General features: G+C 36.5%; 1 protein-coding gene across 1 annotated transcript in view; it reads right to left on the bottom strand.

The window, feature by feature from the left end:
• CTDP1 (CTD (carboxy-terminal domain, RNA polymerase II, polypeptide A) phosphatase, subunit 1) overlaps positions 1-25,536 on the bottom strand; it is a 91,604-nt gene extending 66,068 nt beyond the window's left edge. Inside the window, exons 1-8 of the mRNA XM_008947228.1 lie at positions 25,458-25,536; positions 23,203-23,296; positions 21,710-21,838; positions 20,268-20,418; positions 15,578-15,668; positions 14,331-14,497; positions 11,729-12,814; positions 1,749-1,890 (exon numbers count right to left, since the gene is read on the bottom strand). Coding sequence (XP_008945476.1) covers positions 1,749-1,890; positions 11,729-12,814; positions 14,331-14,497; positions 15,578-15,668; positions 20,268-20,418; positions 21,710-21,838; positions 23,203-23,296; positions 25,458-25,498 — 1,901 coding nt within the window. The 5' untranslated portion in view covers positions 25,499-25,536. The remainder of the gene's footprint in view (positions 1-1,748; positions 1,891-11,728; positions 12,815-14,330; positions 14,498-15,577; positions 15,669-20,267; positions 20,419-21,709; positions 21,839-23,202; positions 23,297-25,457) is intronic.
• Positions 25,537-26,064: the final 528 nt, after the last annotated feature.

The raw sequence follows: 26,064 nt of genomic DNA, 5'->3' as shown, positions 1-26,064 counted from the left end.
AAAAGAGAAAAATGCAAAGACACAGATCATGTCACATTTACATGAATTGAACTTTTTTAAATGTACCTTAAAAACTGTCTTAAAGTTACTGCAATTCCTTCCAGATAATAACAAGTGCACAACCAGAGTAGCACGATACTCTGTATATGTGCAACAAAGAAAAAAGCATGCTGTTGTATCAAACCTTTCCTATGTGCTCTCCAAATTGGCTCATAGAAAACAAACACACAGTATTAATTTGCAAATCATCCAAACAGATTAGTTATGAAATACTAAACCACCATTGATCATTCTGTTACATTTTAAGTCAACTTTACAAATGTCAGCAGAAGCATTCAGAGATCAGTCTGCTGGATTCACCATTATGTGATTATACTATCCGATTCTGATTAAGTGCCACAAAAAAGGAAGTAAATTGAATAATTAAAAAAAAGTAGTCAAACAAAACAGCATTCTATGCACCATGAAACCGATACTAACACTGTTAAATTATACTGTAACAAATTAGAACTGTCACAAAGTTACCACACATTTTCACAGGTGTTTGAGGTAGTCTCCTAGCTTCAATAATTAAAGTCAACCAGTTCTAAGTTTACTTACCTCTGATACAAATTTAACACTCCATATAAATACTTCAAAGTTTGATTTAAATAAGAATCTGATAGCACTTTTAAAAAATAAAGTATTCAAGTGAAGCCATTAGTATGCTACATCTTTTCCCTAAGTTTTTGGGAGTACAGGTCTCTACCTAGTCTCCCATTTAATGTGACATCACTTAAAGACATTTCTACTTTTAGGGTCTTCAGAGTGCATGAGGACTTACATAGGCACTTTCTGCACTCAAAGGGCCTGTTCCTTCTAAGCAGAAAGCAAATCTCCAGCCTACTCAATCACACTAGTATCAGCTTAATGCAGAAAACCCAATATGCTATGCCCCTTATCTAAACATAGAAGGGAGAGTTCTCCATTGGGCTTGCAAGACACTAACATGAGTCTATCCAGATAACAAGATAAAAAGCAGAAGCTGCCTCTACGGCATGTTGTCAGGAGTTATTTTATCCATGGCACTTTCCTAAAGGGGACCGTTCTTATCAGCCCTGTGAATTCCTATGTGTTAATAAAATTTTTGGCTGTCCCTTCTATTTGCTATCATCCTCGTGCATGGATTATTTTTTATATCTTCTTCTCTTTCAAGGCTTTTTCTTATCTCAAAATCCTCTATCTCCTTTCTTCCAGTTTTTGCTTCTATCTTCATGCCTTCTAATCCTTAGAATTTTCTTCTGTACTTTTCTGTTTCTCCTGTCCTCCTCACTACAAAGTATCATAAAAAAAATCATACTTTACCAAATTTTTTATGTTGTGGGAGTATGTACATTTCCTACCCTCCCCCCCCAACTTCATTTGGCAGCATGAATAATCCTGTGCCTTGGTAGCATTCCCTGTGTTAGTTTGTGGGTGAACTAGCAAGGTCAGCTTCTCCAGCTGAAATGGCTAACAATGACAACTGCTAAAGGAACTGCTGGTACCACAGATTTCTCCTGGTTCTGCTAGTTGCTGCACTGCCTCCCGATCTCTTCAGTTCAAACAGCACAGGAACGGACAAAAATGAAGAGTTTTTTCACAAAATCTGCAAGCATGGCACACCATTCTGAATGTCAGAAACTGATTTTATAGCTGAATTAACAAATTAGCATCATCGTATGAACAACTTATTTTCACGGCCCCTACACTCCTAAGCTCCCACTTACCTGTGTGTTTTGTTGTAGTCATCCTTCAAGGGGAAGAGCTGTTCCTCAACCTTGTCCCAGCGCTCCAGGCAGCTCCACAGCCAATCAGGGTTTACAACGTGGAGGTCCTTGCAGTCCTGAGCTTGCCGCACTTTTTCTGTGCCTGTTACAAAGCCAGACATAACATGACATTCCCAGAAACACAGAAGATAGTTTTAAGTACACTAGTTTAAAAAGAACATTTTGTACTCAACCTTACATAAAGCCCGAACACCCCTCCCCAATCCAAAACAAACAAAAGTGATAGAAGTGAAACTCTGAAATGTGATCACCACAGTCTCAAGCTGGATGAAGGCATTTGCAACTGCCTGAACCATTGGCACCATGGAAGTAGTCCACTAAAATGAATCCATAGTGAAAGCCTCCACATCTCCATGTTAACTACACAAACCACACACATGTACTTCTGTATTTCATTGCCTTAATTTCTATTTGTCAGAGTCTAAGCAGCAGTGAGTCTTCAATGCCATTAAAGCATATCACTCACTTACCATACTAACTTTGTTAAGCACAGTCCCCTGTACACAAAGCCTGATACCTTTTAAGAGCCACCCACTCAACCTCCACGTGCCACAAGCAGGGGGCAAAGCAAACAGATTATTTTGTGCTGAAAGGGGAACGATGCATGTGAAGTCAAATGTGGCAGGTTAGCAAAGTTCACCTGAAACCATCAACAATGCAACATGAAAGTAACAGGTGAGCTCAAATTCCATCCTCAGGAGAAGTCAAAAGAAGAGGGAAACTCAGTAAAGTTGCTGTAAGTCTTTGCCAAGAAACATCAAAACCAGCAAGTACAAAGAAGCAAATGAAGTAAAGGTTGAAATTAACCTTGAAGTGCAGTCTATTCCCAGAAATAGCTGGATGTCCAAATATTTCAAGAAACTATTTCTTCTACTTGATTGGAAAAATTAATTTTATCAATCATTGTACTCATTTCAGCATTTATAAAAGAGATCTATAAAGGGACTGAACACTTGGAGGCAACACAAAACTATATAGTCTGCCAATAAATCATTAAATATATACGCAACAGAAAACCCCCCAGGATTTTAGCCTGATACATCTATACTTGACACTTACACATAGTATTTTTACACTACCCAATTACTGGTGTAGCTGGAATGTGTTAAAGGAATTCAGTCTGATGGTCTGTCTCATAGCCAACACTCTTCCCTTTTGTTACATCCCTACAATTTAGAGCATTTCACCTTATTGACATTTTTAAAAACACTTATCAAACCTAGTTATTTGTCCATATTCTGTCCTGGTTCAACGATATCTTACTGTATTTTTTTTTGGTGTTTTAAAAATGCAAAATAAAAGGAGACTATCAAGAACTAAAGGCAGGAGCGTTCAATTAACTTAGCCCTAGGTTAAGAGCAGAGTTCTCAGAACTGAAGGTAAAGAATATGTCACTTCAAGCTCTGTTGAAGCCTGTCAGTTTTGCACAGAGATCCTGGGGTTTCTTTCTGCAGATGTTTATATAACATAATATTCCAGCCTAGTTTACCTTATTAACTGGAAGAAAAAATTAAGATAAATTTCTTGATTTAAAAAAAAAAATAAAATATTTAAACTTAGATTTTATGAGCCCTTGTCCATTTTCACGTGTGCCTTCATGAAAAACAATGAATTTCAAAACAATTCTAGCAAGGATGGAAGAGCATTAAATTAAATTGATTGTTTCAACAGTTTCCTGTAGTTTCACCTGCATGACTGTCATTTAACAACATGACTTCACTTATTTCAATGAAGATGAAAAACTTGAAGTACCCATACTTAGCCATATCACTTGAAGATGAGGGGAAGCAGTTAATAGGAAATACCTAAAGGCCTGTGTACAACCTGAACTAGAATCTTCTGTGGCAGCCAGATCCACTGAAATGTACTTGAGGATTTGCCCAATTAGACAGTTCAGTTTCTAGACTTCTGTAAATTCAAAAGACCATATAAACAAAAACTATTGTCCTTCACAAAGTGCTGATAGCTGCTGTTTCACTATTTTTCTTCCCCCAAACCCCACAGAATACAGCAGTAGTGCTACTTTTCCCTCTGTCTTTACATACAATTTTTTTTTTTAATTTAGATTAAGAAAAAAAAAAAAATGTCCTGTGCATGAATACACTTTCAGCAGCAAATGCAAGTAACTCCACAGTTCAGGATTTGTACAGTAAATATAAAGCTTATCTTCAACACTAGTATCTCTGCAATTGTCACTAGTTTAGCCTGGGCTGGCCACTAAACATATGACAGATGTTCTCTATTGACCCCTGTTCCCTCACAGAAGGGGAAGACAACCCCAGCTTTTATGAAACAGTAACAATACAAAGTAATGAAATATATACAAATGCGTGCAAAACCAAAATCAAACTCCCCCAGAGGTCAGGGTGGACTCAGTGGCAGGCAGGAATTGGATTCAGGAGCTCATGGATGCGGTAGAAGGCAGAAAAATAGATGCGAGTCCTCCTCAGACACCCGACATTGAAGAAGAGAGCTTAACCCTTTATACTGAGTATGACATCTGTGGAGTGCAATACTTTGTTGGGCAGTTTGAGTCACCTGTCCTGTCCACTCCTCCCCACGAGTGCAACCTTTTTACTTATGACCCTTTTGCTTACAGCACTCCAATGTGGTACACAAGATTTAGCAGTGACCTTGGTTTCTACAGAAGTATAAGCAAGAGCCTTTCTGCATATCAATCCTTAGTATTAACTATAACCATCAAGTGTTATCACTTCTAGAAGCAGATGCTGTCTGCAAAAATATGCTATTCACTTCAGAAAGTGCAGTTACTTAGAGACCGAGCTAAAAAGTAAATCACTGAATGGAGAATTGGTTCTGGTTTAGCTCAAACCAGGACAGCAATTTAAAAAGCGTTAATTTAAGAATCCAAGATAGACACAAAAATGAGTATTTAAAGATAAAGCCCTTTCCAAGCCACAAATGATTTAGAAATGCCATTTTAAATTTTGCCTTGAAATCAAAATAAACCCACTGTCCAATACTCAATGAAAAGTATTTCAGAACTTCAGCCATATTAATGCCACACACCTTTGCAGTTCAAGAACTAGCAAAAAAGAAAAACTCAAAGAAGGGAGGTCAGTACACCCTGATCACTCATACTCTGATAGAAGAAATCCGTGTCCCAGTTAATCACCAGTTATAAAAGTAATCAGCAACCCAGAGCACTTTCCTGCAATAGCTGCTGGAAATGAGCCAGTTTATAGTGCCAGAGGGAGCTTCTAACAGGAGGTATTATTTCTATAACATCAGTAGGAATTTTTGAAATATCTGCAGTTAGAAACTTATAAGTATATAAAACTGTACTTTTTATACACAGGGTATGTTTCAGAGGATGGAAGAGGTTCTAAAGGAGAGTGAGATTAAGAGATATAAGGGGAAAAAGGATTATAAGAGTGGAATATTTACCTTGGAAAATGCTTTCTTCTGAGAATAAAGAAGAAAGTAACAGCAACAGCATACGAGTAAAGAGGTAAGACGACAGCTGTTAGAAAGAGGATGCTGAAATTGGGTTCATAAGCATAGAAGTCACAGGGGAAAAAAGCAACAAGAGCAAGAAATTCAGTGGAAGTTTAGCTACCAGTGCCCTATAGTAGAACTTGAATCAAATATCAGACATGAATAGCAATACTGTCCTGCACCTAACTCTGGAGGATAATTGAATACAGCATACAATAGCATGTGATTTCACCACAAATCATACAGAGCAGTTAGTCATAGCTGGTGGTGCTATTGGATAGACTGTGCTTATAAAACCCTAAAGAAAAGCTTATCTGATAGTGTAGAACATCTGTTTGCCAACTGAAGATACTGCTACTCCTTTTGTACTTAATCAGAGGAAGATGAACAAAACCCTAGAACTGCACTTTCACCTCATGTCAAATCCGTGAAGTTATGTAAGAAGAAAGCCTCCTCCAACTATTTTTAAAACTGATGTTTCTGCATTGATGATTTGTCAGGTGCTTCATCTTGCACACACACACACACACGCTGCATTGCTGCGCATCTGATCGTTTCACACCAGATGCACGCTGAGGAGCTAAGCAAATTCTTCTAGCCAACAGGACTGCAACAGAAGCCTTAAGTATGAAAGCCAAAATGACACTGTTCTCTATGGAACCGACACTTCTGAAACAATAGCTCTGAGAAGTGTACTCCATTAACATGAAATTCAAGTTGGCGAGATGAATACCAGCTTATCACCAAATCCTCCTGCATGTTTCAGCACATTGAAAATCGCATGAGGTAATACAACTGTCATCTCAGGGCTGCCTTTATTTCTAGCTGACATCTTCACAAATCGAAATTTCACACATATGATGTTCTTAAAGCAAGATCTGGTGGAACACTAAATTAAATTTGGTAGTAGAAATAGGACTGCAATACTTAATATCTTTGTCTTCTCCTCTCCCTTTCTCCAGTGTAACCTCACTTTTGGAAGTTTGCTTATTAAGCAGTAGCAGAAAGGATTTTAATCCATCCAAGCAATAGTATTTCTTATGCAGTTATGAACATCTGAATCATCCAATTGGATTGAAACTCACTCAGAGAGGAACTTTTATTTTTTTTTTTTTTTTTACAAATTTTTTTCCCCTCCATTATTCTCCTTCTAATCACCTTTTTTTGCTTCAAATTCTAGTCTAAAATTGTTCCAAAAAGTTAAAAATGCACACCAACCTATCCATGTAGGCAGCTAGGGTTCGAATTCATACCATCTGCCCTCTCATGCATACAGCCAGCAATGCATAGTATTGGGCAAAGCTTATTTTTAAACCCAGGGAAGGGATTAATGAATTCTACTTTCTAACTTGCAAACACAGGTTGAAAACACCAAAAAGTCTTGTATTAATTTTGACAAATCATCACTAAAAAAGTGACCAAAAAGAAATCAACAATGTAACAAACTTCTACAGCTGTTATCCAGGACGTGTAGTTTCCCAACACAGACAGCAAGACCTAAGCTTGTTGACAAAGACTAACAAGAAATGTTATACAGCACATTTGGCTCTGTTTGTATTATGAAGTAGTGCAGCCCAACACAGAGACCTGCAAGGCAGAAGGGTGCTGCAGGAACAATGCCCACCCTACGTATACCTCATGGAGTTTTGCTTTGGATTCGCTCTGCCAGGTCCCACGGGCTGAACACACATAAGCACCCAGCTGACTGCACCCTCCAGTTCAGTCTCACCAAGGATGAGCTGAAGTACAGCACAGGGAGTGACCAGAGTCACTATCAAAACCCTCCAGATTCTAAAACACAAAAGCCAACATATCCTTACAGCAGTTCATAACTGGGTTCCCAGACATTGTTCGGAAAATCTGATCACTAAATCCATATTTCTCTTCAGACCGTTCCTATACCTAAATTTTCATTTATAATCCAATCCTGAAGCTCTTCAACAACATTAACCTAAGGCACGTAGGACAAAACACTGGGATTGTACAACAAGAATAGTGACAAAATGGTGATGTGCTGTTTGGAGGGTAAAGCACAGCTTTAACACTGCACTGTGTTTTACTAGCAAAAGCAACAGGCTTCCCTGGTAAGTGGCTGAGTTTAAAGCAGTGCCTACCTGGAGATAGATAGATAGATTTTTTTATTTTTTTTTTTTTTAAGAAGATGCTGCCCTTGAAAATTTTCTTCAGGAAAAAAAATGGATACATCATAGCTATGTCTGGTAAAGATCTCACACCAAGTCATAGGACAGCCTGACAAGACTATCAGCTAGCACCTTTCTCTTCTCTCGTGGTAGACAGACTCAGGAGTAGGCACTTTTTAAGTAGGTAGAGGAATATGAATAAAAGGAGTCAAAATTCATAGTACCATTGATATTTTAAGCAACTTGATATTTAATGATATTAGAGCAGATCTTGATATAGGCTAAGTCATCCAAAGAAAGCTGTATGGACTAATTTCCTTACAAGGAGTAGGAAGATACAAAGAATAAAATATATTTTGAAAAAGAAAAATAGAATGAAATATATTTTTAAAAAAGAAAAATCTAGCGCCTACATTGACATATTTCTGCTCCTACCCCATACAAATAATTAAGTGACCTGACCAGCTTTATCTGCTCCACCAGCAAATACTCAATTAAAGAAAAAAAATCATCTACAGTATCTTTTATCTGTTCAGGAAGGAACATAACAAGGTTTATGAAATAACGTGGCAACTGCTCAACCAAGTCTTTATGCAGCTATAACAACTCATCATCCAGTGCAGTTTAGTATGTTTCAAAAACTGCAGTAAGATTTATGCAGCCCATAGGTAAGTGAAAAGCACTATAGAGCAGCCTCTTCTTATTCACTCACATTTGTGAGAGCTAATTAGATTACACAGAGATCCTTGGGTTTTACGGTAACTCAGGTAGATAGTATTTTCTTCCTTAAATAATGAAAAAAAGTCCTAGTTTTAACCAAGAACAAAGATTTGCTTATTTTCAGAATCCAGAGCATCTGTGTCTGCAGAGAAACAAGCTGCCTATCTGCAGAGAAAAGGACAAATACATACACAGAATAAGACACATTTAAATTATTTACTGCAATAGGCTGGCAAGGATGCTGTAAACACAGTCTAAAATGTTATTGCCTAGCTGTTCATTCCATACACCAACCTATGACATGGAGGTAGAAAACTCATCACTCCAAGACCTACAGGATACTCTTTCATACTTACAACTTTCCTTTTTATGTCCTTTGATAAATTCTTCCTCTGCCTTCAAAACTCAAAAGCTCACAGTAGGTACCCCCACTGCTGCCACAAATAAACGATGCCCTTTACTACAGCTTAGCTAATCCAAAGTAAATGTTTGAGTTAACTTGCTTGTCCGAGTCCTGCGTCTGCCATTGTTAGTGGGATCATCCAGAAACACTGAACTGACAGGTACATATTCAAATCATCTTTTCACAACCATTAAAAAAAAAAAAGCAGCAGAACAACATTGTCTGACCTCAGGTTATTGACTTTTGACTAAAATGCAAAAAGAGACATGCTTTTTGTTTCCCATTTTCCCCAACAATTAAACATCAAGCAGTGCTTCAGATGTTTGCCCCAGGAGCCAGATATTGAATATTTGTATGGCTTACTAGCAGGAACAGAGACTTGTAGAATCTGCTTTCTAACCACATGAGAATCAGTATGAAAATCACCTTGACAGCTGAGTTTTCACAAATCCAGCTGACAGGACACAATTTAATCAGAGATTTTAAGGCTATAAACTTCAGTTTCCCTCATGAAATTAGGACGATGCAGCATTACTCCCATCTAATAAGTACTAAGGAAACAGTCCTTACTTTAAATAAAAACCAAAAACCTCATCACAAAACAAGAACCACAAGCAATCCATGAGAATCTCAAAAAATGGTTATTGGAGAACAGATTTTTTTTTTTTTCTAAATCCCCTTGTTTCACTGCCAGTATTACTGAAATAGTTAAGTGATGATGAAAGATGACAGTTTTTATGCCCAATGAGCAGGTCTGACTGCCAAGTTCCATCTTTTAGAATTAGTGCAATTGTTTTCTTAGTAAAAGCAAGAGTCATCTTCTACAAACTGACAATAAACACTTTTCACCCCAGCAGTTCAGGAATAGTATTTTCCTTGTGATTTCTTGTTTTAATAAACAGGCAATATTTGAATAAGTTTTACATGTCGAGTGCAACACCAACATTACATGATTATTTTGAAGAAGAGACTAGGTCTTGAGAAAGTATGAAAAATATAAGCCACCCTGAAATTTATTTATTTTTCAAAAGAACATTAACTTAAAATGTGTTACTAAACTCAAACACCATAAAAGCACATTAATGTATTGTAATAAAAATCTAAAGTTAAACCAGTTTTTCACATTAATATCAACATCAGTGGATGCTTCACTAATGCAGGTATTGAAACATTTGCTTATAAAATTAGAATACAAAGATGTGTATATGAATCTATATAACCATAAAACCCCCCTCAATCTGTACATTCCAAAAAACAAGCAAAAAAAGCCTCAACTGCTTCTCATTATCGTAGGCTGTGTACTTTACAGCGTTATGCAACTATGCAACTTCCTTCCCTCTAGAGAAATGTGTTCTGGGGAGGGTCTCATTTACATTCATCAAGTCAATTTTACCACATCACACAATAGTTGCATCTAACATTGCCTCTAACTAGTTGCAATCTAGTGCAAGATAAAGCAGCTTTGAAAATAAGCATTTTAAGATTTGAAAGTAGAAAAACATGAAAGCTACGTTGACAACTATTATATCTAAGTATGACAAACTTGTGTAAGTCTTTGCTGATAAGAATATTGCTATTCCTGCACTTTCAAGAGGGCTGTTCAGCAACTGTAGTAAAACTATAGAGTCCCAAACTGATGCATCCACTGATTTTAACACCTCCCATTAACTATTTCAAATTTTACACCTTCACAAATCATAATTTCAATGAAACTCGTTCCAGCTTCTTCTGGTTTTTAGGTTTTTACTGCTGAAATGCATATCTACTTTAGGACAATTAATATAAACTTGCTACTTCACTGCAGGTCCATTGGTACAGTTTTTATTCTCATGCTACTGGACTGCATCAATACTGAAGCCCCTTCTTGCTAGAGTTTCCTTTACCACCTTCTAGTAAAAGCTATCTGCGCTTTTTATCTCAACGTACAGTTCTAGTGACAACGAAAAGTGAGGTCAGTTTACACTAGCACAGCAAATGTACAGTCTTGTGGTTATTTAGTTTAATAAATAAAAAATAGCTGACTAGTACATCACAATATAATGATACATTGGCTGGTTTTAATACATAGATTTTTAACACTACTTGTATTTCAAGAGGTAGAAATGGAGGAACTGCAACATTTAGTCACTAAACATTGCTGGTTTTTTCATCACCAACAGCTCAACAGGAAGAAATTGTTCGTGGTCATCTGTATAACAAGTATCTTGTTCTATTTCTTGAGTCACACACACTAAGAAAAATATACACATCTATATTACAAGAAGTGGAAATACACTCCATTCCTTTATAATACAACCCGATGAAACAAAGTTTCTTCTGATGTACTGAAAACTCACATGAACAGCAGTCAAGAAAAAATAATCCAAAAAGTGGCGGATGTGTATTTCTTTGCTTATGACATCTAAAGATGTTCTAAAATTACCTAGAAGTTTTAGATGAAAACATGCTGGTTCACTTTTGGCTTTCAAGATTTTGATTATCAGATATGTAGATTCCATGTAACTTCAAAAGGCAAACTATGAGGGAATCAAGAGTCACACACAAAAAAATTTGTACAAGAAGCTAGTGATGGCCTGGTAGCTCCTTTATGGTGACTACCCAGTGGTACATTCCATTCCATCACAGCCGTGCAAAACCAGGTAGCTTTGTGAAAGGCTTATCAAAAGTTAGGCTAAGGGCTCTTGCATGACCCCTGACAAAGATGTACAGGCTATGCACAGAGCACTGGCAAGTTATCATCAGATCCACCCTCTTAAGATAATTTCAATTCCACACAAAACCCCTTTACTCAAAAAAATCTAGTGTATTAAAACTTGAGAAACCAGGAAATAAAAGATTGCTCTAGCTTTATAACAAGACCACTAATAAACTTCTCTGACACAAACGTTAAGTTGCTATTCAACATCGTTAATACTCAAAGACTCAGCATCATCAACTCTTAACCAAGAACTGAGACATTACACATTGCATCAGAGGTTATTTAGCAGGTCTTCCTTTTAACAATTAAAAGCCACACATGATCACAAAGCAGCAAAAGAGCCTTTAAAAAAGTCTTCCCAATTATTTTAGGAGGAATCTTGCTTTAATTTCAATTCTCGTCTCAGTTATGTCTCAGTAAGTCTGTAATTTACTCAGAAAACAACTCGAGGAATGAATGATCTCTGACAGGAAAGAAAACTAGAGTCCCATATACCTACCCGTCCTTGCTGCAATAAGATGTGTTGCTTTGTCAGGATCATCAGCACTCAGTGTGAGATTCTTCACAATTTTAGCTCCCAGCGCTGTGGCATGATAGTGTTCCCGTGTTTTCTCAATGGGGAAGTTTGTTGGGTAGAGTCCACTAAATATTATGGTTACATCTGCCAACACCTTACTTTTCAGTTCTGGTACAATTTTCCTGATGTCTGGAATTTCCTCAATCTCTTTTTTCAGGTATTTATCATACTTTGTGTAATAATCAGTGTGAACCCGCACAAGGATCTCTTCAAGGTACATCAAATGGTCATCATCATCTGTATCATCCTCCTCATCTTCCTCCTCCATACTCTGGTCTAAGGACTCACCCATTGTAATTCCAGATTGTTCACTATTCTGAGACTCTGTTTCAGCTTCCTTCTTGTCTGCACACCCATTTCCTAAATCACAAAGACTTTCCTGTTCACTTTCTTCTTGTGCTTCAAGATCAGTTTTGTCATGAATACTTTCGCTAGGTAGAGACTGTGCATCCCCAGAATGGTTCACCAGACCATCCTTTTTCTCGCTTACATCAGCACAACTCCCTTTCTGCAAATTTTCATCCTGCAGAGGTTGTTTGGATTTCTTCCAGTTTCTTTTTTCCTCATTCTCACTATCTGATACAGAAGTGGATGACTTTCTGGTACCCAATCCATCATCGCTTTCACTGTCACTAGACAGTTCAAAGTACAAGTCATTTGTTGCCTTGTCTTGGGTTTGCTGCTTCACTGTCACTGTTCTATCAACTTGTTCTAACAAAGTCTGAGATTCTATTGTATTTGTCAAATCACTAGTGACCTCACTGTCCATTTTGTAATCAGTGCTATCATTTAAGGAGTCCTGGGCATTAACTTTATCACAAGAGTTCATATCCTTGTCAGAAGTTTCACTGCTTACAGAAGTACTTCCATTTGCAGTGTAAGGGTCCTTTGTAGCTTTCTTGAGACCATTGCTTTGTTCTTCTACACATATAACATTCTTTATTTCTTCAGCATCTTTTGCTGATGGCACTGCTGAATCCAGTGCCTCTGATTTTGTAGAGTGGTTAACTAAGACACAGGAAAGAAAAACAAAACTTACGTATTTTCTCAGTGTTTTCTTTTTCTTAAAGCTTAATAAAAATTTCATTTTCCTTTTCTTCAAACAGGGTTTTTTTTATACATGCAGTTTACATATGCAGTTAGACTTAACTATGTTTAGAAGTGACAACTAGGCTTTTCAAAGGTGTTAAGATACTGTAGATGTCAATGATTACTAGAAAGAACTGGCAAACCTAACAAAATTTACTACTGTAAAGAAGCTGTGTAAGAAGATTTTTTTAAATAACAGGTCATAAGTAGTTAACTATGCAAACATTATAAAGGATTTATCTTGTAGCATGACTTCTACCATTATAACTCAGGACAATGAAACTACCACAGAGAAGAAAAGAAGGGCAGAATTTACTTCAGAAAGTCCTAATCCAGACTTACAACTACAAGAACTTCCTTTATATACTTCCATGGCTTTCATATATTTCCTATTTTGCATTACCAAAATAACCCTGTTTTAATAGTTGAAAGATATACATGTTTTAGCAATACAAAGATATTGTTCAGTATTCATTTGAGATTGTTGGAATGCAAGTAAAAGGTTTACACACTCAAAGGCAGAAAAAAGTTTTAGGATGTCTTTTCAGACATCTGCAGGGGAAAGAGAATTAAAGAGACTGTAGACAATCAGAAATTTGCACACAGACATTCATCAGGAACAGCAGGGTGAAATGCACACAAAGTCACCCTACTTTGTCTCCTTTGTGTGCATGTCCCCAGCCAAATGCAGAGGTCCTGCATCACAGTGGCCTGATTCGGTTTGCATACATTGTTCCCATATTGGACATCTCTACTTCAACAAGGGAAAAAGTGATGTCACATATTTATTTAAGAAAATCTTGGCTAAACTGGAAAGAGCTCTGCAAATAATTCTTAGATGTTGTCTTTCAAATCAATTTTTCCCCCCAAATTACTATTGCCATAGTTTTATAGTATTATACTGCTGAATATAGGGTTCTCATAGTTGAATGCCAGAAAACCACATTCAGTAGATGCTAAAAATCCCACACTGATTTTATTAGTGTGATTTAGGCAGGGAGGTAAGCAGAGGTCAAAACATTCATTTTCAGCAGTATGTTGAGACCAGAGTTTAACTATTGCTCTAAAGCAAAGCAGGGAAGGGGATCAAAAAGGAAACCTACAGAGAAGGAAAAAATTGTGTTGCTTTACACCGACAGGGGAGGAGAGAAACTGTCCTACTCTAGATGTCCTTCAACGATTTTGTGTACTGCCAAATCAGCTCTCCAGCCACTTTTGCTGTGGTTGCCCACCAGAAGGAAAGCTGTCAACAAGAACCATCCAGTTTTACTAAGCTACTTGTATTTGTGCTGCAGGAACACTCTGTCAACTACAATAGTCTAGGATTGCTCATCTGAAGACAACAGCGGTGCCAGTAAGAGCAACACAATGATTTACATCAATCACTTAAAAAGCGAAGGAAGTTGTACATGCAGTTTTAAAACAATATAGTTACCTTTCTTCTTCATTTGAATTTCTCTTGATCCTGGAGGTGCATTAATATCTCCTATCCCCTGGAAGTATACATATTTCTTCACAGTTATCAAATTGGGTGCAAACTTCCAGACATCTTCTCTGTCATCAATGATGCAAACCATGGAATCCCCACACGGGAAGAGATCTCTAAGAGACAAAGCAGTTGATAAAATGAATACAGTTTTAGAAATTTATGCTATCAATGAAAGTAGTTGCTGTTGATCTGGTTTATTACAAGCACATCTACAGAACATATGAACTTAAACATCAGCAATATTAAAATTACATGATTTAAAATACAATATTTCAACTAATTAAAGTTGATAATAAAAGGAAACAGCTATTTTAAAATCTCTATCCCAAAGGCTAGAAGCATGAACCAATAAACCTCTGCAGGAACAAAGCATTCAAACATTTAGGTCTAGTTTTCAGAGTTTGTTGACAAACATTCCAAAGCCAATTATCACATGGTCAATTCACTATCTACATACAAATAGGAAAAGGACAAGAACAATTTTTGAGGAGAAGACTCATTCAAATTCAAAGGAAGCAAAAAGTTAATACTTATAAGCACCTAGGGGAAGGAGGCAAAGTACCTAAGATATACCTATGCATACGAAAACAGCAAGAAAAAAAGCTTCTCATTTGCCACGGTTAGATGGCGAGTAGGACAATTTTTAATCTACCTTCAGGAAACACTAAACATGTTTTTTAGAAAAAATTTTGGCTTTATACTCTGAAAGATTAGAACCTGAATTTTGACTGCATATGAATTCAAGGCTCTACATTACCTAATTTCAAGAAAAACTAGGGAAGAAAAGCTCACAGATGTGTAGCACATTTGAAAGCCAGAATACTAGATATTAAGATATGAATTAAGCTCAAACTGAAAATTTTAGTCTAATTAAAAAACACCCCCACAATACACAAGCCATCATACAAAGTCACAAGCCATAAAGTGGATATATGGGTAAGTCATCACAAAAATAAAAAGTACTAAGTGAAGACATGATGCAACTGCTTCACATTTTTACAATTCTAGTACCACAGAGCACGTTAAGTAGATGAAATGCTGCAATACTTAGCATCTCAGTTTTATTGAGATGATGATGATATTTAAGGGGCAGATAAAGGACTATACACGTGTTCGCTAAAGAGGAAGTAATTATATTTAGCATATTCTACCTCTTTGTCATTCTATTTAATGCATAAGGCCTACATACATACCTAAGATTCCCAGTTTTAGAAAACGGATCGATACATTCATCCCTTGACAATATCCGATGGGAAAAAAGCTTTTTTTCTGGGTCCAAAAATCCTTTTGAAAGAAGAAGATTCAGAAGTTAATGTTCAAGATGTTTGCTCCTTGTTACTGTTCTATATAATTCAGCTATTTTTATCTGTGCACAGCAGTTTAAAAAAAAAAAACAACACAGTTTTAAGGTAAGAGATTATATAGGGGAAAGGGTAAACACAGTAGATCAAGTATTTATAATTAAGGCAGTGGGATTTATTTTAAAAATCCCATCTCATTTTCTTTGAAGGTAACAACAAAACAGCAATTAAAATAACTAAATTTGTGAGAGCCCAATAAGTTAGGCTGAAAGATACAGCTGGTGATAGATTACACATGATTCTTGCAGCTTACATTTCTCTCTCTACAGGTGGTTCTTGAAAGCTAAATGCTCTCCTCAGCTCATTATGCCTAGGGACTGCAGGGAAGTCTCACAAGAGTCGGCAATGTGCTGCAATACTTAAGCACAATGGGCACGTTAAGGGACGGTGTCAGCCGGAGCTCTAGCATTTGTAGGTTTTAAGTTGCACCTCTAACAACTACTTCTAAGCATTTACATGGAATAACTATATTCTGGGATTCCTAGAAATAGTTAAGCCCAGTCGCATTAACTTTCCTGACTGTGCTCAAAAAAAAAAAAAAAAAAAAGACAAACCAAAAATAAAGCAGGAGAAGCTATGCTAGCTGATCTTAAAGCAAGATAAAATGCCATTATTTTGGAAACCAGTGACTTGGATGTACAAACACACATGCACATGCTTCTGAAACTAGCCTCCAAGAATGAAATTCAACTTTATGACCATATCGCAGCCACATAATTACTTAGAAAGAAACTGGCATTTTATATTCTAATCTGAATTTTTTGTTTCACAGAATTTGCGTTGATGTTAGCATCAACTTATTATTCTTATGAATAACACAAGGCAGTCAATACCTATCTGGGGACAATTTTTTTTAAGTTTTACTTTATTTTAAATGGTGGCCATCTTGTAGCCAGAACCAGAGTTCAAAATTATTACAATCTCTAAGGACCAACTTTAATTTTCTTTCAAGAAGCTTTAAGATTTGCACAAAACACATGTTCAACTCCTCTTAGAAGTCCAGCTCCCAAGAGCACATCTTCAAAAACAGAGGGTGTAAATTAAAAAAAAAAATCTAGTCATCACTTCAGAAAAGTTGATCCTGTACGTTTTTTAATATTAATGTGTAATTGGAATAACTTAAAACCCATAAAAGCAAGAAAATTCCGAGTTAAGGACAGAGGTTCAACCTTAACTCACCCGACTATGCTTAAGAATTGCTGCAAACTCGTAGAATCATCCCCTGCAGTGAGACCCTTGCAGTACCTAGGCATAATGAATTGAGAGAATTAGCTACAAAGATTTATTGCCATACACACAGATATTCTGACAAACTACATAAACTCATACAAGTTGCTGTTCTTCCCAACCAAATTTCTCTTCTACTAATTACCTCAATACACAGGGCCTCTCAGCACTAAATTGGACAGGAGTTCACTGATTAAATGGTAAAACCACAATGAGGCATTCACACTGTTGACTAGCTACAACTCCAAGAAAAGGGAGGTTGAACTAAGAAAGCCCAAACAGAAACCCTGGCTGACAGGGATTGGAGATGAGGTAGTATTCTGGAGGTTTTCAGTTATGCTTTGGCAAAGGCTTACCAAGTTTAATACATTTTCCCCCTTGATATTTCACTGAAAATTTACTGAGAATACAGCTTAACAGAGATGCACTTGCAAACATAAAAGCCCATTTTAAGAGAGTCAGGTCTTTTAGAGTTAAGCTACTTGAACAGCACTGGTCTTTTGTGAGTCTACTCCATGCAAGCACAAACCAGATGTATTTTACACACCATGTGACTAGCAGATAGATCACATACTATAAGTTAAAACAGTAACTTTTATCTGCTTTATAATTGCAAACAGAACATAAATATGAACAAAAACTTTACATTAAAATATAAACAAATGTAGCTATACTTGCCAAGGTAAAACTAAGTAAAGACTAAGATTATTTCTTCATTAAAAAAATATTATACTGCTTTCACAAACAAAAAGAACATGGACACCTGTATAAAAAAAGTTCTGCTACCTTCAAAATATTTTTTTTTTCCGCAATGTACATAGTAAAAGATTTATTTTTTTAAATGACAGTACATTGTTTGGATATTAATCTGTAATAATGAAGCTGCAGGTTTCAAATTGATGATACCTTCCAAAGTATTGATGGCTTTTTTTTTTGTTAAGGAAAAAGAATACAGACCACCATAAAAGCACCTGCTTAGATTACATCTCATCATAAACACACTACAAGATACCAGTTTGTAAATGTGCCAAACTAAAAAGGGTAAATTACTTCAGCAGACACAAATGGTATTTTACAAATATCAGCTAATCCTACCTAACAGCTGCTAGGAATCAGCTGAGATGAGAGAAAGACTGACAAGACATCATCTGTCTGCAAAACTAGGCAAAAGCCTTCCAGGACATGGAAAGAGTAGCTCAGAGTTCAGATTTCACAGAGAAATATAGGATGCATATGGAAAGAGCTAAGAAGACAACTTTTTTTTACAAAAGACTCCTGACATTTTATTACAAGTCCCTACTTTCTGTAGCACAGGAATAGCAGTAAAATAGCCAACTGACAGCTCTCTGTGAGAAATCCTTTAACCAATACCGCCCTCAAGCGCTCTCTGTGTGTATTACCTGTACATTTCTCTTGCTGCATCTTGGTTACACAGGTGAGTACATGGACCAAAAGCTGTATCAACTGTTTCTCCATATCAACATATTTACTCTGAAACTATCATCACTGCTGCACAAATAACCCACTTGTAGTTTGAATGCTTTAGATGAGGTTAGACAGCTTCAGGCAAAAATCCACAAGTCAGTTCAAGTAGGATGTCTGGAAAGAGGCCTGTCACATTAGAAGTATCACTTCAGTCCAGCACGCAGACTGCAGGAGGGGCCAAATTTTAGTTCCGAGTTTAAAAACAGCAAACACTGGAGCAAACCACACACTGAGAAATCACTGATCAATCACTGGGAAAGCACTGGTACATCATGAGTTAACTACCTCTGTAACTCATTCTTCTCCCTGGATGAAGCCTATTTGCTCTACATCTCCTGACCCTAGGGCACATGCAGATTTTGGCACACAGATCCAAGTGAGGAAGACTGCCCATGCACCTTCTTACTACCAGGTATTTAGACCTAGTGTATAAGAAAACCATTGCCCTTTTTCCTACACAAGAAGTAACCTCACTCTAAGACTAGTGGCAGAGTACAAAAGTGTTCTGTACTGCTAATGCATTGAACATCTAATACAACAGTGAGACTGACAAAGCTTTAGGAATACTCTTCAAACAACCCAGCCAATAAATTCTCAGTAGAAACACTCACTTGAAATAACATTCATGGGAGGCACACCCATCCGAGGAGAATTAGTTGGAGACCACATATAGGTATTCACCTTCTGTTTACAGAGATTTCTTATATTTGTCATTGTGGTATCTTCTGTGGCTAATTCAACACGCATAAATGAATTCTCCAATTACACAATTCTTTTCTAAACTGTTCTAGAGCTAACTAGGACAGATAGCTCTCTAACCATTTTGGAATTTCCCTTTCTCACCAAAAATTGGGATCACATTGCTCAAGGCACCCATGGCAACGTGAGACAACAAAGGAGATGTGAAAGACAACTTGAAGAAAAGCTAGGAGACATGGAACACCAGCAAGGACAGTTTGACATGCAGAGTCATAACCCAAAACATTGTTAATTACATTGTCTTAGTCCCAGAAACTTAATAAAAGAAAGTCTGAGGTGAAAATACTATTCTGTCAAGGAAGTCTCAAGGTAGGGTGAAAGCCAATTTTACAGTTTAAACAGTCACAGCCCTAATATGAACTTGACCTATATGCTTGCAGATCAAGACAGGTTTGTTTTTTTCCCCTCAATAAACAAAAGAAAAAACAAACACCCCACATTTCAGCCAGTGACCCACAGCACCAACTACTATCGATATAATTTAAGTTTTCTGTTACTGGGAGAAAACAATTCCAAATTCTTAAGAAGAATATGTGAAAATACTGCTAGATCTGTGCTGTTGCTCAAATAAGCACATCTCAGCTCCATGACACAAATGGAACTGCTATGAATTGATTTGCAGCAGCCAAACCTTTGGTGAAAGGAAACAGCAGGGGAGCTGTTCCCAACAGAGGGAGATAGTTTCATGTTGCTGATTTTTATGGAACTGTTGCTTTAGATTTCTATGGCAAGAGATGTTGCAGATCATATTTAGAGCCCATAAGCATAATTTCTTAATTCAATAAGAACACACTAGTTGGCTAGAGAGTCAGATTGTGGCATGACATCAGGGAAGTAAACGCATAAAGCACATCTGATGGACAGTATTTCTAGAGTTACAGGCCATACAGGCAATTCCTTATAAACAGGCCAAAAATTCTGCTGCAAGACTATTTAGGAAGTGGTTTTGCAGAAAACAGAATAAATATTTGAGAAGAACCACAGAAGGAAAACCAGCTATACAAGTATGAAGGATGATGACATAAATAGTTAAATGTAACATACTACTCACCTGCAATTGTATGTGCATACAGTCTACTGCCAAAAGTAAAAACGTGTAATTCATACAGCTTGGCAATTTTTTCCAGGAACTCCTTACAATGAGGACGCAAACGAGTATGCAGCATCGGCTCACCTCGACCTAACTGGAAATGAAATATTCCCTAGGAGAAAGAGCACATTGCATATTATCAAAATACCAAACAAAAATAACATTAAAGAAGTGCCCTCTTCCATCAATTACACTATATTTATTTGGTCTGACTAGGCTAAAGCAAGTTCCAGCCCCAAAGACTGTGGATAAATAAAACCCAAATCATGTATTTAATCTGTTCCAGGTAGTCCAACACTAAGCTTTTCCAATGCAGGAAGCTGCACTGTTGAAAAGTTAAAGATCAAGGTAATTTTCATTCAAATGTTCACTTATAACAAACAAATCTGGGAAAAGCAACTTGAGAAATTTCTAAGTTCAGGATCTCACTCCAATCAGTACTCTCAGTGAACTTCACTCAGAGTAATACTTCAATACATATTGATTTCAGAGAGAGACTTAGTTGGATGAAAGAAAAATATGTCTATGGAAACTTGCCATTACATAGCAAACCAGGACACCTGCAGATACAGATCCCAGTTAAAAACCTCAAAATCTTAAAAAAACGTTTTCTTCAAACCATGCATTTATACAGACGAGGACACAGTCTTTTAAACACACAAGTTGTTTTTTCTAATCTTTAAGCTGAATATTCAGCGTTCCCTTTACTCTGAGTTGCGAAGTACATTTACAGCTTGTTTCTCATGCTGAACCTACTGGACACGGAAGAAAGAGAGGAACTAAGCAATTGCAGGTTGCATGACACTGGAGTTTCAATTTGCATCCTCCTGTATAAGACACTATGGACATGCCAACATGCTTCTTGTTTTAAAGTTTACAAACTGGAAGTTACAACTCAATAGTCCCTATTAGTTGAATGACAAGCATTTAATGATATGTTGCTGTTCAATTTCTTCAAGTTGAAAAAAAAAAAAGCCAAATTACCAGACACATTCATGTCATGACAGGTATAGTAACACACAGGATTACCCAAAAAGGGACTTCAAACAGTAATTCACTATATATGCCTCAAACTTGGACAGAAAAAAAGTCTCAGTACTGAGTACTCAGCTTGTGAACTGTAGAGGAAAGAAAGCAGAGATTAAAAATAGCTACCTGAAACTTCTCTCTTAAAGAGACTGGAATGGAAAAGTGCAGGAAAGCATAAATGGAAGAAAAAAAATTGTCAATTTAAATGTAGATAAAAGAAGGAACATTTCAGAAGACTTGTTTTTAATATTCTGTTATTCTTCAGCTACAATTTTACCTAACCACAGAACGCTTTCGTAAAGAACCATAATTTAAAAATTGTTAGAAATATTCCTGTTGTTACTTTGGCTTGAAAGTTAACACCAAATACATACCTTATTAGACATTTGTTGGCAGTGCTGTTCTGTAGTATGGATCAATGTCTGGTCCAAATCTACCATAAGCACCAGTTTTCGATTTCTGTGTAGTCGCTGTTGATCTTCTCTTCCAAGCTGCTCAGCTTGCTGTAACAAAATATTCACAAGTAAGCTTAACTCAGAAGAAAAAAAGATAGGTTTATTGCCTTTTGTGTATTGTAAACTTGATAAGAATTTCTGCTACAAACTAACTGCATAAGAAATGATGCTTCAACATAATCGTAGGGATGACAGCCTTGGCAGCAATTTTTCTACAAAACCGCTCCCCTCCAATATTCCCAATGTCTATTCTCAGATCTTGGTGACACTAGTCACTCTTAAAATTGATAAAGTCAACATAACTCCAAAATTTAATAAATAAGTAACTACCAAATTAATCTAATGTCAAGAGTCTTGAGAGGAAATAGCAGTAGCTTTGGGGTACACACAAGACAAATTTATTAGTAGGTCTGAAAACTCTGGCTGCTACATTCAGCAATTTTATATCAATTAGGTACGATACAGCTGACAACAGACAGTATAAAACTGAAGCTGCTAACAACAGAAATAACAACTCTTGAACTAAGATTAAAGAATATAAACCTTCAGACATAGGTTACATAGTCCTTTGTGAGCACTGATATTGAAGGCATTACTCAGAGTTGACGTTTACCTGTCTTGCACACATTTACAAAATTTCAAAGTACCATGTTAAACTGTGTTCACTTCAACAGCTTTTGATAGAAAGCTGCAGCGTTACCCACAAGATGGCTAAACTTCAAAGCAAAGTTAAGTGGAGCACTATAAAGAAGCATGAGTCAAGGGCAAACTGCCCTTTGAAACACTTCTTTATGATGGGGACACTTCTAGCTGCTTGTATCTTCACATTTTTTCTCACTGGTGTTCTTTGAAGAGTTAGAAGGGGGGAAAAAAAGAGTAGCAACATAAAAAGGTAAAAAAAGATCAAGTTCGTGAAGAAGATAGACAAAGTTTATCTTCAAAACAAACATGATTTTTCCTCTAAAGAAATTGAGGCATTAAGAAGCATATTTTAATAACTCAGTTAAATGTGATATTTGAAAAATAATGGAATAAATTTAACATACATGTATGCTGCAAACAAACTAGTTTTACTGTATCTAGTGGGATCAGTTTCAAAGTGAAGGGTTAAGCTAGGTTTCAAAAGCATTGTAAGCTTTGAACACAATTCAGCTAGTGGAAAACAACCTTTCCACATACTGCCTTTCCACAAACTGCCTATTCTTAGGGACAAAAACATTAAAGCAGTAAGTTTTCAGGCTGCTGCCACGGAACTGTCACCTTTTCAGTGCACAGTTCTAAAAAAAAAACCAAAAACAAAACCAAACAAAACCCAAAACCAAACAAAAACAAACAAACCCAACCAAACCTCCCATAATTAAGCTGTGGGCTACTGTGAAGGGTATGAATAAAAAAAGCACAGCAGTACTTACCTCCGAACTAACTTTCAGTTCTGGGACACTGTGAACCATAGACACAGTTGCTGTGGATAATGGCACATTCTGCTTTCCATTCTTGCTTCGGATCCTAACGACGCAGGGAAAAGCAGCATCGCAAGAGAGTAATAGTTTAGTGAAAAGTTGACACTAAAAGCTGTAGTATCAAACTAGTCATAACCAAAAAACTATGATTAAAAGAGCTATTCTGACACACTTTGAAATTCTTGTTAATGCAAGTTACCAAACAAAATGGATAAAGACGTCAAAGCAGCTCACCATAAAAACCTTGCAGAGAGTCTTATGCTTCCATATAATTATTTTATGAAAAATGATGCTAGGATGAAACAGACATCTATGTATTGATTGGTATAAGAAAACAGTAGAATGAAATAAAGCTACCAGACTATTCAAATCTGAAGCTATTGCAAAGGACAGGCTAAGTTACTCTTTATACATTGCATAGTGACTTACAGGTGAGTACTGCTTCAAGAAAAGCATCCAAAAAATTCCCTATACACACAGAATAAGGTACTACCTTTGTGTACTTGTATTTAATTTACATGTTTATTGCACAGTCTTTAAGTACTCGCTTTTCTTCAAGCAAGAAAAGCATCAGTGCTTTTGAACTGCCTTCTGATGTAGGCTCAGCAGATGTAACATGTCCTTCCAGATGTGCAAGCCATTTTTTGTAAAATGAAGAATAATTAAATAGCAGTATACCAATATTTAGATGTGACTGTATTCAAACCTCAGATCAAGTATTCATTCAGGGCCAGCAAAGCCCTATTTGCCATCATCCTAACCTTCTGTTTGGTTTGTTGTTTTGCCAGATAGAACTTGTTTACAGAATATGAACATTCAGCTTTCCACTAAAAGTTATACCCAACTGTTAACTGGGCTATATATTGCATAACATTTTCAATATTCAGTCCATCTGCACTGTTCACATAATGTTCACAAAATAATTCTTAACAGTGAGTATGAACTAAAATGAAACCAAAATATTTCCTACTAAATGAAATGAGCATACAACTTTCATTTCTAGAATCCAGGCTACCATACAGTCCATTCTGGAAAACAGCTGTTGAATTAGTAATTTGATATGCATATGAAACATTCTCTTTACTAGCTGTATTAGCAACGAGACAGAGCAAAAGAGAAATATAGCCATGTTCTCAATTTGCTTTCTTTTTGTCCTAAGGCTTAAATTCCTTCAGTTATATGGCAGAATATTTCACAAAAAAAAACACCAAGAACGGTTCTGAAACCTTAAATTGAAAGCACTGGAGACAAGCTAGCTCCCATTCAGACACTGTACAAAGGAAGCAAGGTCAGATGAATGACACTGATATTACCTCACAGCTATTTACATCTGCACAGATAAAATTCTTGGATTTAAGTCACTGTTGACACCCCTTACAATTCTCAACCTCGGTTATGAGTACATAAAACGTTGAGCAGCATACACTGATGAGAATTTATATCTGCACGCATGCTTTTTACATTTTCTAGGTTATCCTGTATTTATCTCCCAAAAAGAGCACACACTTACCAAGTCATAAATTTGTAACTTGAACTGTAACTCACATACCCAAGTTGCAACTTATTCACCCATATTCCTAATTATGAATCCCCGTAATAACTAAAAGGAAATACAGTTCTAAATTTACCTGTGATTACGGTGATGTATAAGGAGAAAGAGGGCATAATTTGAGAATTTCTGGGTGACAAAACAGTTTACTTTTTCTGTTTACATAAGACACTTTAGAAAAGACATTTTACAACAGTGACACAGATCTTGCCTACTTCATGTGTGTTATCCACAAGGAACCCTGCCTACAAGCAGCAATTTTTCAGCAAAGAAATACACTTTACTAAATGATTAAACTATTAATAATGTGATCAAGAATTCAGACCACTCAACTTTAATCAATTTCATGAGCTAATCTCAATAAATACATATATTTCTTTTAAAAGCAAATATGAAAGAGTGCTTTATGCTGAAATTAACTTTTAGAGGAAACTCCCTCTTAAACTCCCTTATAGGAGCACTCTGAGTAGACCTATTTATGTTAGGCAGCATGAATACTATTCTCCCTCCCTACTAGTATCTACAATTTCAGTCACTCCTATAGATATAATTCACAACCACCAAGACTCAGAGGAGCAAAGAAGTAGATGGGAGAAGGAAAAGCTTGGATCCCTAATCACAAGCAAGCAGTTGGAAAAAAAGAGACGAGAATACTTACTGAGTTAAATCCTGGCCACATTCTGCACACAAGCCTTTCATAACAACAGGATGGCTGCATCCTTCCAGTCTCACCAAGAGACCCCTGAAAAAGATTCCATTTATTGCAGATTGATTTCACTTTGATGAATTACTACAGATTGAAAGAGTTCAAAGAATAATTTCTGGTTATGATTTGAGTGCAAAGTTCCTTTAAGATACATGCTTTTGCCTCAATATGTGGAAAAAGATACACTCGATACTCAAATTACTCTATTTGACATCTTTAGGAGTCAGTAAAACATATGTCAGCTTCTAAATTTAGTTTAGCTATAATAAAACAAGCATTGTCTGTCCAGAAATAGTTCACATCCAGTTAGATACAACTCTGTTAATATGCTATTGAGCTACACACTAATGAAAATCAAAAACATAAATTTAGTATTATAAAATCATTTTAGGTTGGAAAAGACCTTTATCACCATCAAGCCCAACTGTTAATCCAGCACAGCCAAGCCAAACACTAGGCCATCTCACTAAGCACCATGTCTACATGTTTTAAACACTTCCAGTGATGGCAACTCAAACACTTTCCTGAGCAACTTGTTCCAGTGCTTGATAACCCTTTT

This window comes from Merops nubicus, unplaced genomic scaffold (genome assembly GCF_000691845.1).
Source record: "Merops nubicus isolate BGI_N331 unplaced genomic scaffold, ASM69184v1 scaffold13649, whole genome shotgun sequence".
NCBI classification, from domain to species: Eukaryota; Metazoa; Chordata; class Aves; order Coraciiformes; family Meropidae; genus Merops; species Merops nubicus.
Note: the sequence above shows the minus strand (reverse complement) of the source record. Positions and strands in the feature narration are given on the sequence as shown.